Source organism: Chlorocebus sabaeus, chromosome 8 (assembly GCF_047675955.1).
Source record: "Chlorocebus sabaeus isolate Y175 chromosome 8, mChlSab1.0.hap1, whole genome shotgun sequence".
NCBI classification, from domain to species: Eukaryota; Metazoa; Chordata; class Mammalia; order Primates; family Cercopithecidae; genus Chlorocebus; species Chlorocebus sabaeus.
The window spans coordinates 138,303,019-138,319,104 of NC_132911.1; the positions used below are offsets into that span (position 1 = coordinate 138,303,019).

Consider the following 16,086-nt stretch of genomic DNA (forward strand, 5'->3'; position numbering starts at 1 on the left):
ATAACACTAAAGACCATTCTTGATTCAGACACTGCCAGGATCCCACTAGATGACATATGGGTCCTACCTAAGAAACTCATGGTCAGTATAGGTGATTTTAAAAAGCAGCTATATAAGCAATACCTTTCAACATCCTTAGTTTCTCCAGTTTCTCCCTTTCTGCCCCCAACAAGTAACTGAGAACATGCAGTGAGAAAAGCACAGGACTAGGAGTGAGAGGATGAAGTTCACATTTTAGCTTCTTCACTTCCTGGACATTGAAGGCGTTCCAGCAGATCCCTCTGAGTCTCCCTCTGACAAATCACAGTCTTCAACTACAAGAGAGGGAACCATGAAAACTCACCTCCCACAAGACTGTTCTGAGCATAAAATAAACTTGCCAGTGGGGAAGGTCCTTGTCACTTCAGAAGTGCTGAATGCAGGTGAGTCAATATCATCATGGTGACTGAAGTCAGTGGATACAGGCATGGCAGAAAAGACTGACAGGTGATCAGTTAGCTTCACTGAGGTTTAGAATCTTCATATTTCAAAGATGGAAGATAATATGTACCAAGAAGGAGATTCTAGATGATGAACATGAAGTTCCTGGTACATTGCCAGCACACAATGGACATTCAACAAACACAAGCTTCTCTAGTGCTTTCTTTCTGTGTCCTGACCAAAAATCAGGGTGCCCTGACTGCTCTGTGAGCCCAGCCAGCTGCCAGATTTCCCAGTAGGCTTGAACCAGAACTGAAGCCTCAAACAATTCTCAGGTACCAATAAAAGTATCTAGGTTGTTCATGGTGAAACCCTGTCTCTACTAAAAATATAAAAATTAGCTGGGCGTGGTAGCAGGCTAACTGAGATACCCTGTAATCCCAGCCACTTGGGAGGCTGAAGCAGGGGAATCGCTTGAACCTGGGACACAGAGGTTGCAGTGAGTCAAGACCGTGCCACTGCACTCCTGCCTGGGCAGCAGAGGACTGAGACGCCCTCTCAAAAAAAAAAAAAACAAAAAAAAAAACAAAGAGGAGTATCTAGATTGTTGCCCAAGACACCACTGAAAGAAACAAGCCTTGGCCCTGAGCCAAATTCCGTTAACACTCATAACACTCCATACCCTGACCACCTCTGGACCAAATTCCGTTAACACTCATAACACTCCACACCCTGACCACCTCGCTGTGGACATACCCAAGCGGAACACCCGAACCCTGTCCTCTTGCTGTCTGTGGCAAGGACTCAGTAATTGCTTTAAACAAACCACCCCAGCGTTTAGTGCTTCTTTGTTTGGAATCACAACAGGCCCTATATCAGGATGGTTTGGGGCACTGCCTGGTAGGAATTCCACTGCTACCACTTTTGGGGTGATTCCAGCTGCAAGTCCAGCGGGACAAAACAGATGCCCCGCCGTCCCTCCCACTTTCTATGATTCTCTGGGATGAAATGGCAGACACAATTTCAAAAACCATTTTAGAGCAACAAGTTTACAAATGGAATGATTCCTTTCCATGTGTGCCATGTGTGCCATGCTGCTGTGCCAGCAACAGCAGTAATTTTAAGGGTCAAGTTTTCCCAAGTGCTGAGCAGAACATTTTACTGAACAAATTACTGGACCCTAGTTATTGTTGTCAGTAACTGCATCATAAGCAGTGGCTAGGCAGGCAAGCATTACCACTCACACTGAAGAAACACCAATTAGAGGTATTAAAAGAATATGGATGGCCACCATCTCCTGAGCGCCTGCAACATGCTGGGCACTGTGGTGGACACTCCTGAACACAATCTCCAGTTTTTACAACTGCTTGTCGGGTGGGCTTCATCACACCTGCTTTATCAGGTGACTCACCTGCGGCAATCCAGGATCTGAAAGCAAAAATAAATGTCCCTAAAGCCTGCAAGCCTTCCTCTAAATCATTCCAGTGCTTTTATGCAAAGACTGTGCCTTTTCTTCTGTCTGCATCCTCTTACGTATCTTTGACTTGGTTTCCAAATTACAGAGAAATGCTACGCTTCTGGAACGAGAGAGCACAAATAAACTGCACTATGCCTCAGACTCCATGTGTACCAGCTAAGGGGACCCCAAAGTGAAGGGAACGCCAACAAATAATGAAAGAATGCTTTCTCCATCTTCACTTTGAAAAGTGATGCCTTTTCCGCCTGAACATCTGCCTCCTTCTCCAGAGCCCTCTTACCTTGAAGGAGACATGCTGCTCCATGTGCCGCAGCAGCTGTGGCTTCTGGGCCGCTGTGTAGTCACACACCGTGCACTTAAACTGCTTCCCTGGAAAGAAGTGGAGGACAAGGTGAGCGTCGCCAGGCCAGCAGCTCCTACTGGGAATGAAGTGCCAGGCATGGAGCCAGGTACACAAAGGTGTTCCTTGCCATGTGAGGATCAGAATCTCAGAAGGGAACAGCGACGAGGTGCACAGGCACAATGCAGCACGCTCAGTCTTCAACAGCTGGGAGTGGAGAGGCGCTCCCTAGGGACGGAGAGGCACAGCCAGCTCCACCTGGGGAGGCCCTATGAGCAATGACATTCCATCAGGCTCCTAAAGAAAGAGTAAGGGTGTGTCCAGCTACCCAGAGAGAAGGGCATCGAGGGAGAGGAGCGCACACAGATGAGATTGCAGGGGAATGGACCACAGGGTGCTCAGGAAAGTGGAGCAGCTGCATCTTCCTTCCTGGAGTGCAGGAGCTGCATCATCCTTCCTGGAGTGTGAGCTCTGCGGAAAGTCAAGAGCAGGGCCGGAGAGGTTGCCAGCCCAGAATGTCAAGGGCCTGGACCATCTCACAAGGACCTCAGACATAACCCTGAAAGTCTGGTGAGTCTGCAGGATGATGGTCAGCAAAGTGCAGGATCTGTGTTGCAGAACTCCTAACTCTGGTTGGAGTGCCAAAGGCATTTTTGAGAGAATGCTAGAAAGAAAACTAGCGAAACGTAAACCACTGCTCTTAAAAAGATTAAGGTTTTAGCAATATTTAAACATTCAATAATGGGCTATGTTAAAACAAGTTAATAGATATATGAGGTACATTACATTTTGCCTCTGATTAGCATAAATAAAACCTCAACAAGCAATAATACAAACATGTGTAACCAAATGTAAATGTGGCCTACTTCGTATAGCAGTAAAGAATTCAACAAGCAGCTTCTAATGGTGTAAACCTCCTCCGGGCATGACAACCGCAGCCACTGTGGCTGGGTTCCCAGAAGCACTGGCTCCTCCTAGAGCGCTCTTGTACCTTTCCCTCTTAGACATTCCCCTCCCCTCTCTTCACTGCCAGCTCACCTGGAAACCTGTTCTCACTAGCATGCCAAGCCAGTGGCGGATTTTGGCCTGTATGTTACTGGATGACTCTTAATGTGACTCCATTAAGAGTTCACCCTTTGGAAATCTTCTGTTGCTTTGACTCCATAACAATACCCCCTCTCTGGGCCTCTCTATTCATTTTGAGTATCCCTGAGGCATTCTCTCTCATCAGGGCACATATCATTAGGCTGCTGATGTTCCACAGTGTTCCAGCCTACGCTCCTAGTCTAACTCTGCAAGCATCCTTGCATATAACTGACCCCTACAGGCTTTTGTAAACCTTTGATGCCAAAATCAGCATCTTCTACTCTAATCTCTTCTCTGAATCTGAGACTTGAGTATACAACTGCCTGCTGGACCAGCTGAGTAGCTGTCCCAAATGTCCTAAAAGCTGGACACATCTTCTTCACCAAACAGCTTCCACCTCCAGCCTTCCCAGTTAATCACCCATCTGATCACCTACATCAGATACCCAGTAGCCTTCCTCAACATCTTTATGGCCCTAACTTACACTCACCTCATTTTTTTCAGCACCTGATTTCATCTCCTAAATATTTCTCATGTCTGTCCATTTCTCTCTATTTCTAATACCTCCACACCGGTTCAGGTCCTCCTCATTTTTTTCTTGGACAACAGCAAAAGCCCCTAAGCTGGTTCCCTTGCCTTCATAAAACACTACCATCCATCCATCCATCCATCCATCCATCCATCCATCCATCCGTCCATCCGTCCATCCGTCCATCCGTCCATCCGTCCATCCGTCCGTCCATCCATCCATCCATCATCCATCCATCATCCACAACCCACACATCTATCCACACATGCATCCTGATGCCTCATCTTCTATCCAGATGACCTACAGCATAAACCATCCCACAGTCCAGCCATGAGAACCAACCAATGGCCCCAACTTCAGAGCAAAGTTGACGTTCCAGAGTTCGGCAGAGAAGGCCTTCTAGAATCAGAACCAACTCTCCCCAACCCACCCCGCCCCTCTCTCTGACTTCCTCTTGTGCCTGTCCCCTCTGTATTTAGGCTAATAACAGTGGACTCCTTGAGTTCTCCAAACTTTCTGCCTTGCCTTTGCAATCTCAGACCCCTGAGCCTTTGCTAACATTTTCCATGCCTGGAAGGCACTGTCTCGCAGCATCTGGCCATTCTTCCTATTAATTCAGATTAATTCAAATCGAACACTCCAGTAACTGGGCCAAGAGGAAGCCCTCCACAGGCCCCCTACACACTGTTCACTCGCTTCAGTCTATGCTCCACCTCTACAGCCTTGTACAAGGCAGGGGCTGCCTTCAGCTGCCCATGGGCAGGGACCACATCTTACTCATCTTGGTACCCCAGCGCATGAGTGCACACACAGACTGAATATATTCCATGCATTTCACTAAACTGAACTGAGCAAAAATTTTGTACGTCTTATATGAACATCACTCTCAATAAGAGCAGCAAAAGGAAACAAACATTAATACCACAGTTGTATCTATTATTCCAGGTGAATGAACCCAAAATTCTAAATTTTATTAATTCTGCAAGCCCAAAGCGTAACAAAACTTTTTCACTTGTAAGTCACACAGTTACAATTAGAGAGCAATTAGAACTTAAAAAAAAATACAGTAACATCTTCTTTTAAACATAGGGCCACACATTTCTACACAGCTCCAGTCGAATCTCAGCTAAACACACTTCTCCACTGACACATGGCTCATGTGTGTACAGTATCCTTATGCTGGGCAGCCTGGGCAAAATCGTGCTGTGTTCTTCACCACTAGAGTGGGGGAAGCAGAGCTAATGGAACCATTCTCTAAGTTGATAAATATTCTGTCATTCATTATCAAACACTTGGGTCAAAGAGTAACAGATTAAGTGCTAAAAAAGAGCCCTAAAATGAATACATAGTATTGCCTCCTTTGAAATCATGAGTCAGCCTTTTATGGATGTACTTCCAAGACTCTGCAAGAGACAAGAAAAGAAGGCAGCAGCTAAAAGCCATCCCTTACTGAAGCATCAGAGCCCTGGCAATAAATATTACCAACGTTTTCAGCAACCACAGCCAGCACCTATCAAATAAGCCTGGGAGAACACCTGACATAATTGTTTGCTGCCTAATTAAAATAATGGGATGCAGATTCATGACTAATCATAAAAGAGTAATACTTTGAGACCATCAGATGGTTTTCTATCAAGAGATTTCTGAGACTTACAGGCAGAGTCAGCTGCAAAACCTAGCGTTTACTCGAGGTGAGACTGACCTCAGAATGCTGGGAGATGCACATCGAATGGCTGTATGTGGATGCGAATCACCCAGAATACCAGGGGAAGAAAAGAATGACTACAAAGAAAAGAGGTTGACTGTTAAAAAGTAATTCCTTTTCCCCAAAATATACCTGGCTAGGTCTACCCACTGGACTACTAGGCATCATGAGTTGTGCTGGGGCATGACATGTACGATCTTACCATGCACCAAAAGCCCAGGAGGCAGGCAGTGTCACCCTTTCATGGATGAGGACCTGATATCAAGACTCTGGGTCACTTGTCAGATCATGAAGTGGTAAGTGGCAGAGCCCAGATTTGGCCCCCGGTCTGTTCACCCCAACACCATAAGAATCTTTTCAGCTAATAAGGGTGTGATACAATTTCCCAAATGGAAGGAGGAATTTATACCAGCAATGGCATATCTGTGCCACTAACATATAAGGTGACTACCCATCAGAAGGTGACTACCCATCAGAAAGGACTGCCCAAGAAGAGCCAGTTGCAGGGGAACTATGTTCTCTTTCTGGCCCTGTCCTGCTCACCCTGAGTGACCCTGGGTTCTTTTTTCTATGCTACTCAGAGGCCCCATCAGAAAAATGGGGAGGTAATCCCTGTCTGCTGTGAGGGTGGACTCAGGGACTGGGCCTGCAAGCATCTGAAAAGCAGCCCCCTGAAGGATGAGGCTGGGGGTGCATACAGGTGACCCCGCAGTGGACCGTTCAGCTGAGTGCAGTGTCCTCCAGGCCTGTACCTCCCTGACACTCCGAGACAATCCAAGTATTCAGTTCTAATTAAGCCAGCCTAAATCAATGTACCTAAAACAAAAAGCATAAAAACAGAGCAAAGGAAAAGGTTTGTACAACTATACCAAAGTGTAAGTAAACAGTTGTAACAGCAGAGTTTACAGAAAACCTCCTCCTCCTCCTATTCCCAACACCCTATCTGGCCTCATCTCCACGCAGAGCAAAAGCCAGGAGCTTCGTAGTGGCTGCAGGGCACAGGGGTGTGTGGCTCCCTGTCACCTCTTGGAGCTCATGCACTGCCTTCACCTCTCTCCACTCCATAGACACAGTCTACCCACCCACCTTCAGACCTCTGCACCTGCTGTTCCCAGAGCCTGGGGTGCCCATCCCAGATATGCCATGCTCTGTCGCCTCATCTCCCTCAAGTCTCTGTTCAAATGTCACCTTCACACTGAGTCCCTTCAGCCCATTCTGTTTAAAATCACAGTCCCTATACCCCTTTACTGATTCATTTTTAGCATTTCTCAGCTTATATTTTCATACTGAAATGGGGAATCATTTCATATTCATATTTTTATTTTCATCTCTCAATTTTCTTAATATTCTAGATGTCTTCATATTTCTACTGTAATATACCACACACTTTATTGATTTATAGTGTTTGTTAACCATCTCACTCACGAGAATGTTCGCCTCATGACAGTGGAGATTTTGGGTTTTGGCTTTGGTTGCAATCACCGAAGCAGTGCACTGATTCACCTTGGTTGGTCCATCTGGCACCCTTGCAGGTTGTGGGGACTTTGAGACATGACTGCAATTTTCATGCCACGTCCTCAGTGCTTGGAGGTGAGAGCATCCTGGAGGTAAGGCTAGCAGTTAATTTATAGGAGCACCCCATTCAGAAGTCTGTTCAGCCACCCTTTCTCCCCTCCCCCTAATCAACATGGTCACACAGGGCATCACAAGGGCCAGTGATATGTGGTCCTACCCACCATCTCCCCACTCCAAGTCACAGGAGATTGGACCACGGTGGACAAGAGACTGTAGCTGAGCCCGGAATCAGAACTGTCCAGATATGAAGCTTGCAACTCAGGAGTGGATGAGAGTTGTGTTTTCAGTCTGTGGGTGAAACTAGTAAGCAAGCCAATCTACAGGGGGTGAGAGGAGAGCACAGCATAGCGAGACAGAGACAGGACATCAGTATGAAGTAAGGAAGCAGAGAGGACCAAAGGTGGAGGATGAAGACAATCGCCTGGCTGGCTGTGTCCATTCACTCAGCGAGCATTCACGGAGGTGCCGCTGGGTGCCAGGACCATGCCTGACCCCAGGAGATGAGAGTGGACAAGACACCAGAGGCCCTGCTTCTGGCACTCATCACCTAAATGGACAACCAGCAAGTATTCCAACAAAGAATTACCAATTGCAACAGGCCACGAAGGACAAAGGCAAGGAGCCACGGTGGAGCATGAGGGAGTGTGGAAGGGGTGCGGCCATGTGGCCAGGCTGTCAGGGAAGGCTTCTGTGAGGAAGCGACATTACATAAGATGGAAGGATAAGGAGACCAGCCGCATGAGGAAGAGGTGAACACAGCACTGGGAAGAAGGAACTCAAACACAAAGGCCCTGAGTCTCTGTAAGATTCCAAGTAAGTTTACCATAAATGCCCCTTGGCGACTTCTGTAACCTCAAATGAGTTTCTGTCAACTGCAACCAAGAGTCCAAGAAGTATAGCTGTTGAATGAACCAGTGAATGTATGACTATAAAACACCAAGACCCCAGAAAGCAGGCCAAAATAGGGCTTGACCAAACAGTGTTCTCTGGAGAGGACAGAATCAGATTTAATTAACTGAAAAAGTCCAATGACAGCACACTCTTCTACACAGCACTATGAACCAATGCTACAAATGCTTTATGACCATTAACTCATTTAACTGTCACAACACCTGTTTGATTTTACGAGCTATCATATAAATAAAAATTATAACATGGTAAGATTTGATACCCATTAAACTAAGAAACTAGACATTTTTAGTAACAAAGTGTTAAAAATGGAAGAGTTAAGCTGGGACACTTTCTTATTTCTGGTACAATTTTTTGGAAAGGAAGTTGGCAGTGCAGTGTACAATTAAAACCACCAAAACAAAATAGCCATCCTGCTCCTGGAAATGTGTCCTAAGGAGTTAATTCAAAAGAAGAAAAAGTTTATATATGCAAGAAAGAAGCCCCTGCCACCTAAGTTATAATAATGGGAGGAAAAATGAAAATAACACATTGTCCAGAAATAAGGGAATGGTTATACAACTCATGGATCACCTTAGTGCAACATAAAACTCTTAAACTTGTTATTAATGAAATGTACAAGCAACAAAGGATTATTATAATATTAATAAGAATTATATCTTTTCATTACAACTATATAGCCATTCTATATGAACATGAATAAAGATTTTTAAAGATTTAAAATAAAGAATTTTTAAAGAATTGTGGGCACACTTGCAGGAAGAGGTTGGATTTTTATGAACATTGTTTTCATGTTGTCTGCACTCTACCAGAAAAGCATTTCAGATCATTAGCACCCATCTCTGAAAGGCTGAGATGTTTCATCCATTACTGCACACAAACCAGAAGACAGATCTTTCAATGCAGAGCCATCAAATGATACCCATGGCTTCTGAACTTGAAAGTTCACCGTCTTTTAAATAACAGCACCCCAGCCTTGACTGGCAGTGCACTGACTCACGGGTGCTCTTTCTGATCAAGCATCTTTCTCCCTCTCCTTCACAAAAAAGAGCTGGTGGCCTAATTTTGCAAAAAAAAAAATCAGGAGTAGTTGCTTCTTTACCTCTGGGGCAGAATTTAATTTCTGTAAACAGTCAAATGTCATTCTGAGCCACGCCTTGTAAATAAGGACAAAGCAAAGCTGAGTCATACCACTTTTGGAGAAACACTGTTGCAGAACACACACTCCAAGCTGACTGCAAAAGTACTGCCACAGTGGGAAAAAAAAATTCACTGTGGGAACAAAGATTTCCTGGTCAGAAACCACAGAATTTAGAATCTCATTTCCCTATGAAATTCTTTATTTGACCTACAGGCCCAGATGGTAAAAGTCAAAATCATAACAAACTAGATGAATCTCACAACCATACTGTGAAAAGGAAGAAGCCAGACATAAAAGAACACATATTGTATGAATCAACTCTATGAAGTTCAAAGACAAGGAAAAGCAGTTACAGTGCTAGAAGTCAGGGCAGTAAGCAGTTACTTCTGGGCAAGAGAGATCGGCAATAACGTCACGGGAGGAAGAAATTGCCAAGAAGCTGGAAGTGTGCTGTTTCTTCTAGACTGTAGTTACACAGGTGTGCCTCCTTTGTAACAATCCATTGAGCTGTATACTTCTGAACTGTCTCTGTGTGTGTGTGTGTGTGTGTGTGTGTGTGTGTGTGTGTGTGTACTTTAATTTTAAAAACGTAAAAAGAAAAATAACACAACAACAAAACAGGCCACCTTCCTTAGAAGGTTCTTGAGAACTGGCAACAACTTTGTTTAAGAAAGGAAAGATGTGTCGTGTAGTTCAAAGATAAACTTTGAGGACTGTATGGCAGTTTGTGGATTTATGCAGTCTGATGTTGCCAGTGGAAGGAAAGGGACCCCACCAGTGTTCCTGGCCCTATAGTTTTCAGTTAGACGTCTTTCTGAGTGTTAGGCTTGCTGGAGGTTTCCACTGCAGACACCGCAGCTCTTTCTGGAAACACAGTGTTTCACTAGCAGCTCCATTTCCCTTTAAAAATGTGTGATTTGGTTGAACTCTCCTTCAAAGATGGGGATGCAGGCACAAAAATGTCATTTCCATTATTTCTGTTCATCTCTCCAAAGGTGAGGCATATCTTCGCAAAATCTCTCTCCACTTTCAAGTGTTCTTTTGGAAGGAGCCTCTTTCTTTGCCTAACCATGAGTGCTGGGACTGCATGTCCATGACTGATGAAGCAAAGCTGACCTCTGTCCTTTTGAGCACTGCCTGGGCCTGGAAACTGGATGCTGGCTGAATTCAAGGATCACCAGACAGTGAAAGCCAGCACAGGGTCTGGAGTCAGAGAATCCTGAGCTCTGCTCTTTACTCCAGCCTTAGCCAGGTAAAATGTTACCCAGGCTATCCTCTTAGAAAGGGAAGAGGGGACTTGAAAATAGGAGAAGGAAAGAAGAAACAGGAATACTTGTTATCCTGCCTCAGGTTAGATAAAGAGATGTGACCAAACCTAAGAGAGTTCAGACTTTGCTTCCTGTTGACTCTCCACATGGAAGGAAAGGGGGATAGCAATGTGGTAGGTGGGAGAGCCAGCACGGTACCTGCCTTGCTGAAGCCCCTGGGCTCAAGCAGGAAGTTATTCCCAGCTGGACATGGAAGCACAAAGGCGCCCATGTCACCCTAGACCTCTGAAACTCAGCTGTAAGGGAGCCACAGGCTGAGCTCCCATTCTCTGCTTCTGAAAAGAAAGGCAATCGCTCCCTGCCTCCTGGCAGCTGTGGGCGGGCCACCGTGGGATCTGTGAAGCCCTAGCCTGGCGACTTGGCACTGGCACTATGTGTGGCACCTGTTGTTCCCTTTGTTTCTTACTACAGCCTCATCTGCTTGGTGACTTTCCCTGAGGATGACTCCAGCCGCTTGCTTATTTTAAATAGAGTTCTATATAAAACTAAGAAGGAATGGAATGGTAGGGAAAAAAAAAAAAAAACTTAAAACGTCACCTTCAGCTTTTGGCATCTGGATTCCATCAGAACACAGAGAGAGACAGCAACGAAAAATTCCTTGGAATTTAAGGCAACTTGAAGTATCTGCTAAATTAAATCATCCTTGCCAAATCAAATTTTATGTGCACCTCAAACCTGAAGGAGCTCTAAAGTACTTACAGGAAAGAATTTCCATAAATCTCAACTGTTATTAGTAATACTAGAGGTATAAAAGTAAAAATGCCTCCTTATGACTGTTTATCCAGTCTTACTGAAAACGGTGGCATTTTACATAAGTAAATTTTCAAGAGTTTTTAGGAAATTGACTTTAACTTTTTTTCAGGAAACTGACTTTTACCCTTTTCAACAGTGATACTCTTTAAATATTAACTATTGCACTGTGCCTTCCTAATAAGAGAATATTTGAAAAAAAAATAGTGATTTAATCTTTCCCAGATGATGTAAATTAACTGCTACAAATATCCATTATTATACTGTGTCATTAAGAGCTACTGGTTCATGCGCCAGAGGAAAGGGTACATGAGCTGACACCCACAGTATGAACCCAATTAATCTTCCCACAGCCCCATGCTGTGGGTTGATAATGGCCCTCCCAAAGATATCGAGATTCGAATCCCCAGAACCTATACATGCTACCATATATGGGGGAAAAAAAAAGGAGTTTGCAGATGTGATTAAGCCAAAGATCTTGAGCAGGGGACTAGCCTGGCCTATCCAGATAGTCCTAGTGAAATCACAAGGGTCCTTATAAAAGGGAGGCAGGAGGCTTGAAGTCAGAGAAGGAGTGTGGTGATGGAAGCAGGGACAGAAGAGGTTGGAAGATGCTGGACTGCTGGCTTTGAATATGAAGGAAGGGGTCCATAAGCCACAGGATGCAGAGACAGGTTCCCCTCCAGAGTTCCTAGAAGGAATGCAGCCCGGCTGATACCTTGATTTTAGATCGCTGACCTCCAAACTACAACATAATACATCTGTGTTGATCTAGGTCGCTTACTTTGTGGTAATTTGTTACAGGAGCCACAGGAAACATGTAACATCCATGTTACAAATGGGGATCACTGTTCAAGACTGTTCAGGCAAGAAGTGATTCCAGTCTGGGCCTGCCTCTGGAGCCCAAGGTTCTCCCCACTCTACCTCCTCACTTCTCCATGTAGCCCAGCACACAGAGGTTTGCTGCCTCATGTAAGAAAAGCATCCTGCAGGAAGCATAACAGGCATTTTTGCAGCAAGTGTTTTGCAAAGCACACATCTTCACAGTTCTAGCATCTGTGGTGATTTATGTAGTGGCAAATCAGAACAGAAATAGCTACAGCAATAAAAATACAGTTAAAGAAGTCTCTGTACTTTAAAGGCTGAACTTCAAGCAACCGCAGACTTAGGGCCTCATGATTCTCTGTAATTAGTACATCAGTTTTGATATAAGGAGGGATGGATCAGCATGAGACAGAGGTGGAAAGAAACCGAAGGCAGTGCAAAGCCACATAAAGGACAGAGCGCAGCACCAGGGCTAGATGAAAGTTACAGACACTGTGCCAGACATTTGCAGCTGAGACCCCTCTACCTGGTGAGGTTTTAGGTAGCCAAGTCTCATTAAAAAGTTAAATCTGTATATCAATCTAAGCTAATTGCTCAGTTAGCTGCATAGTTCATTTTATAGTATGGGGTCACTTATTCCTAACGGATCTTGTGGTTTATAAAAACCTGAGAAAAAGAGCTACATATGAACACAAACAGGGTGAACCTATTAAAAATGGTATTTATGGGCCCTGAAATTAGCCCTACCTTCTCCCATCGATCACCCAGACTCCAGCCCAAGGATAAGCAACAGAAACCTACCATGTTCATCCAGCAGCCACACTTCCATACCTGCCCCTTCACCTTTTCTCCAAGGGCAAGTGGGAGGAAGGACATGAGGGACAAGGATGCAGCAGAAAGACCTGTCTCACTAAAGCCTTGCAAGTTAACCTTGTAAGATCAACCCAGCTAGGTGCTCAGGGACCATTTTCTATTTACTTCCTTGTTCTGTTTTTAAAAGCAAAGGCCATGGGGCTACTTTATCCTAGAGTGGCTTTGCTTTTTAGAGGACAGGGGAGGAAAACAAAGCAAAACTCCGCACTCAGATCTCCTAGAATATTTTCATCTGCAGCCATGAGCTCTCTTATCATAAACTGAAGAAGGGACAGAAAAAACACGTACTTACTCCACTCAAACCTAATTTCCATACTCAAATCTCCACTTGCCCATTACAAGAGTGCTTGAAGCCTGGATAATTCTTTTCAAATTTTACCCCAAAACTTCTTAATTAAAATGTATAGGGGCAGTCTGTATCGGGGGAGGGGAGAGACCCAAAGGAATCAATAATAAACTCCAAAGACCTTTTTATTTCATGATTTGAGGATTCCTGTTTGATTACATAACATAAAGGCACTGTACAGCTTAACCTTCCCCATCTGCTATGGGTGGGTAGAATCATGTATAAACCTCCAGATAGCACATCATGTCTAGGCCTTTTTAAAGTCAAAAGGGGGGGACTACATTACAGCATGATCTTTGCATTAAATTCTTACATCCTGTTGGCATACATACAAAGGGTTTAATCGGGCCCTTTATAGATCAATGTCTCTCTTTGTACATACTGACTGGCAAATCTTTTTAACTGAAACCTTCACCCAGAACGAGCTACCTTTTCTAAGGTACAATAATGAGTTCCTTCGGGAAATAGGAATGCCACAGATAGGGATATATCACTTTAAGTAAGCCAGCAAATGTGAAAAACTGGATTCACAAGTAGTTAGAAGAAAGGGTAATTGTAATTACTCAATTCCGTTTTACTTCATTAAAAAATGCCCAAGAAGATTCACTTAATAGTGAGTTCCTTGACCATATTTTAAAATACCTAATTCACAAGCATTTGATTTAACAGAATTATCTAAGATGAAACAGAGAAAATAATTGACACTTTGTGAGTACTACTATATCCCAGCCATTTTATGCAAGGCACTTTACATTTTCCACTCATTCAATAAACACAAATTTATTGAGTGCCTCTGATAAGCCAAGCCCTGTTCTAAGTGCTGAAGATACAAAATAAATGTAGTAAGTTGAAAATCCCTGCTTGTGAAGCTTACAATCTAGTGGAAGACACGAAACATCATAAATAAGGAAATGATACAGTACATTGGAGATGGGTTGGTTTAAAGAGAAACAGTAAAAAACATGAAAGAGAGTATGAAGTAATTAGGGGGATCGTTCCAGTAATAGAGACAAAAAAATGGTAAATAAGGAAACTATATAATACACTGGAGAAAGATTAGCCAAGGAGAGCAGCACAGGAAGTCACGGGCGTCTGGACTACTTGGTGGGGTATGGAGACTCTCTACACGTGAGCACCTAGGGAAGACTCATTCAGAGTGACTCTTCAATAAAGACCTCCGGGACCTGAAGGAGGTATCCATTCAGACAGGGAGAAAGAACACTCCATGCAGAGGGAAGGGCCAAAGCAAAGCCCTTGAGATGAGCACATACCTGGCAGGTGTGAGGAATAGGAATAAAGATAGGCCGGGCATGGTGACGCACGCCTGTAATCCCAGCACTCTGGGAGGCCGAGGCAGGCAGATCACCTGAGGTCAGGAGTTCAAGACCAGACTGCCCAACATGGTGAAACCCCATCTCTACTAAAGATACAAAAAATTAGCCGGGTGTGATGGCACGTGCCTGTAATCCCAGCTACTCGGGAGGCTGAGGCAGGAGAATTGCTTGAACCTGGGATGCAGAGGTTGCAGTGAGCCGAGATCGTGCCACTGCACTCCAGCCTGGGCGACAAAGCAAAACTCTGTCTCCAGAAAATAAAAATAAAAATAAAAATAAAAATAAAGGGAATGAATGCAATATGTCTGGAGAGATGCCAATTGGGGGAGACTAGAAGGAGAAGAGGTCAGAGAGACGGGGGGATCAAACAGCTCATGGTGAAGAATTGGGCTTCCACTCACAATGACAGCAGATAGACAGGAGGGTTCTGAACAGAGGAGTGGCATGACCTGGCCTTTGTTTCCACAGGATCACTGGCTGTTTTGCTGAGAATGGACTTGTGGGGACCAGGAGAGGATCTAGGGAAAGGTTAGGGGGCTACTGCAAGAATGGAGGCAGGAGATGACAGGGGCCTGTACAAAAAGGATGGCATGAGGGTGCTGAGAAGCAGGAGAACGCTGGATCATGTTAAAGACAGAACACACAGGATTTGCTAATGGATCATGTGTGGGGTATGAATGAGACAGTCAAGACTGACCCAATGCTTTTGACCTGGGCAAAGGAAAAGGAGCAGCCATTTCCCAAGAAGGGGTACAGTAGGGGTTGGCAACCTATGCCCGAGCACCAAATTGAGCCTGCTTCCTGCTTTCGTACAGCTGGGAGTTAAGCTTGGCTTTTACACTTTTCAAAGTTTGTAAAAATAAAAACAACAAAAAAGAGAAAACTGGATGTAGCATTCAAAGCCAAAAATATTTACAACCTCTTTACAAACTTTGGCAACCCCTGGGTGGGGTCTAGGGAGGAAGATTAGGAGCTTAGTGTTGAGCACGCTAAGCTCGGGGGGCCAGGTGGGCATCCAAGTGCAGGTGTTGAGTGGGCAGTTACAGACAGGGCAGTGCCAAGGCTGGGAGGAACAAGAGGACTGGAAATCCCAAGTGTGGAAGCCTTCTGTATTAGTCTGTTTTCCCACTGCTGATAAAGACCTACTTGAAACTGGGTAATTTATATAGAAAAAGAAGTTTAATGGATTCACAGTTCCATGTGGCTAGGGAGGCCTCACAATCGTGGCAAAAGGCACATCTTATATGGTGGTAGGCAACAGAAAATGAGAGACAAGAGAGAAGGGAAACCCCTTACAAATCCACCAGATCTCGTGAGACTCATTCTTGCCCCCGTGATTCAATTATCACCCACTGGGTCCCTCCCACATCACATGGGAATTATGGGAGCTACAATTCAAGATGAGATTTGGGTGGAAACACAGCCAAACCATACATCCTCTATCTAAA

The 16,086-nt window shown here is 44.6% G+C and overlaps 1 protein-coding gene across 3 annotated transcripts in view; it reads right to left on the bottom strand.

Moving 5' to 3' along the window:
- Positions 1-16,086, bottom strand: part of ZFAT (zinc finger and AT-hook domain containing) — a 233,530-nt gene that overhangs the window by 85,770 nt on the left and 131,674 nt on the right. For all 3 annotated transcript variants that reach the window (XM_008001600.3, XM_008001598.3, XM_038000102.2), the window contains one exon: positions 2,178-2,266. In XM_008001600.3, the coding sequence (XP_007999791.3) occupies positions 2,178-2,266 (89 nt within the window). The remainder of the gene's footprint in view (positions 1-2,177; positions 2,267-16,086) is intronic.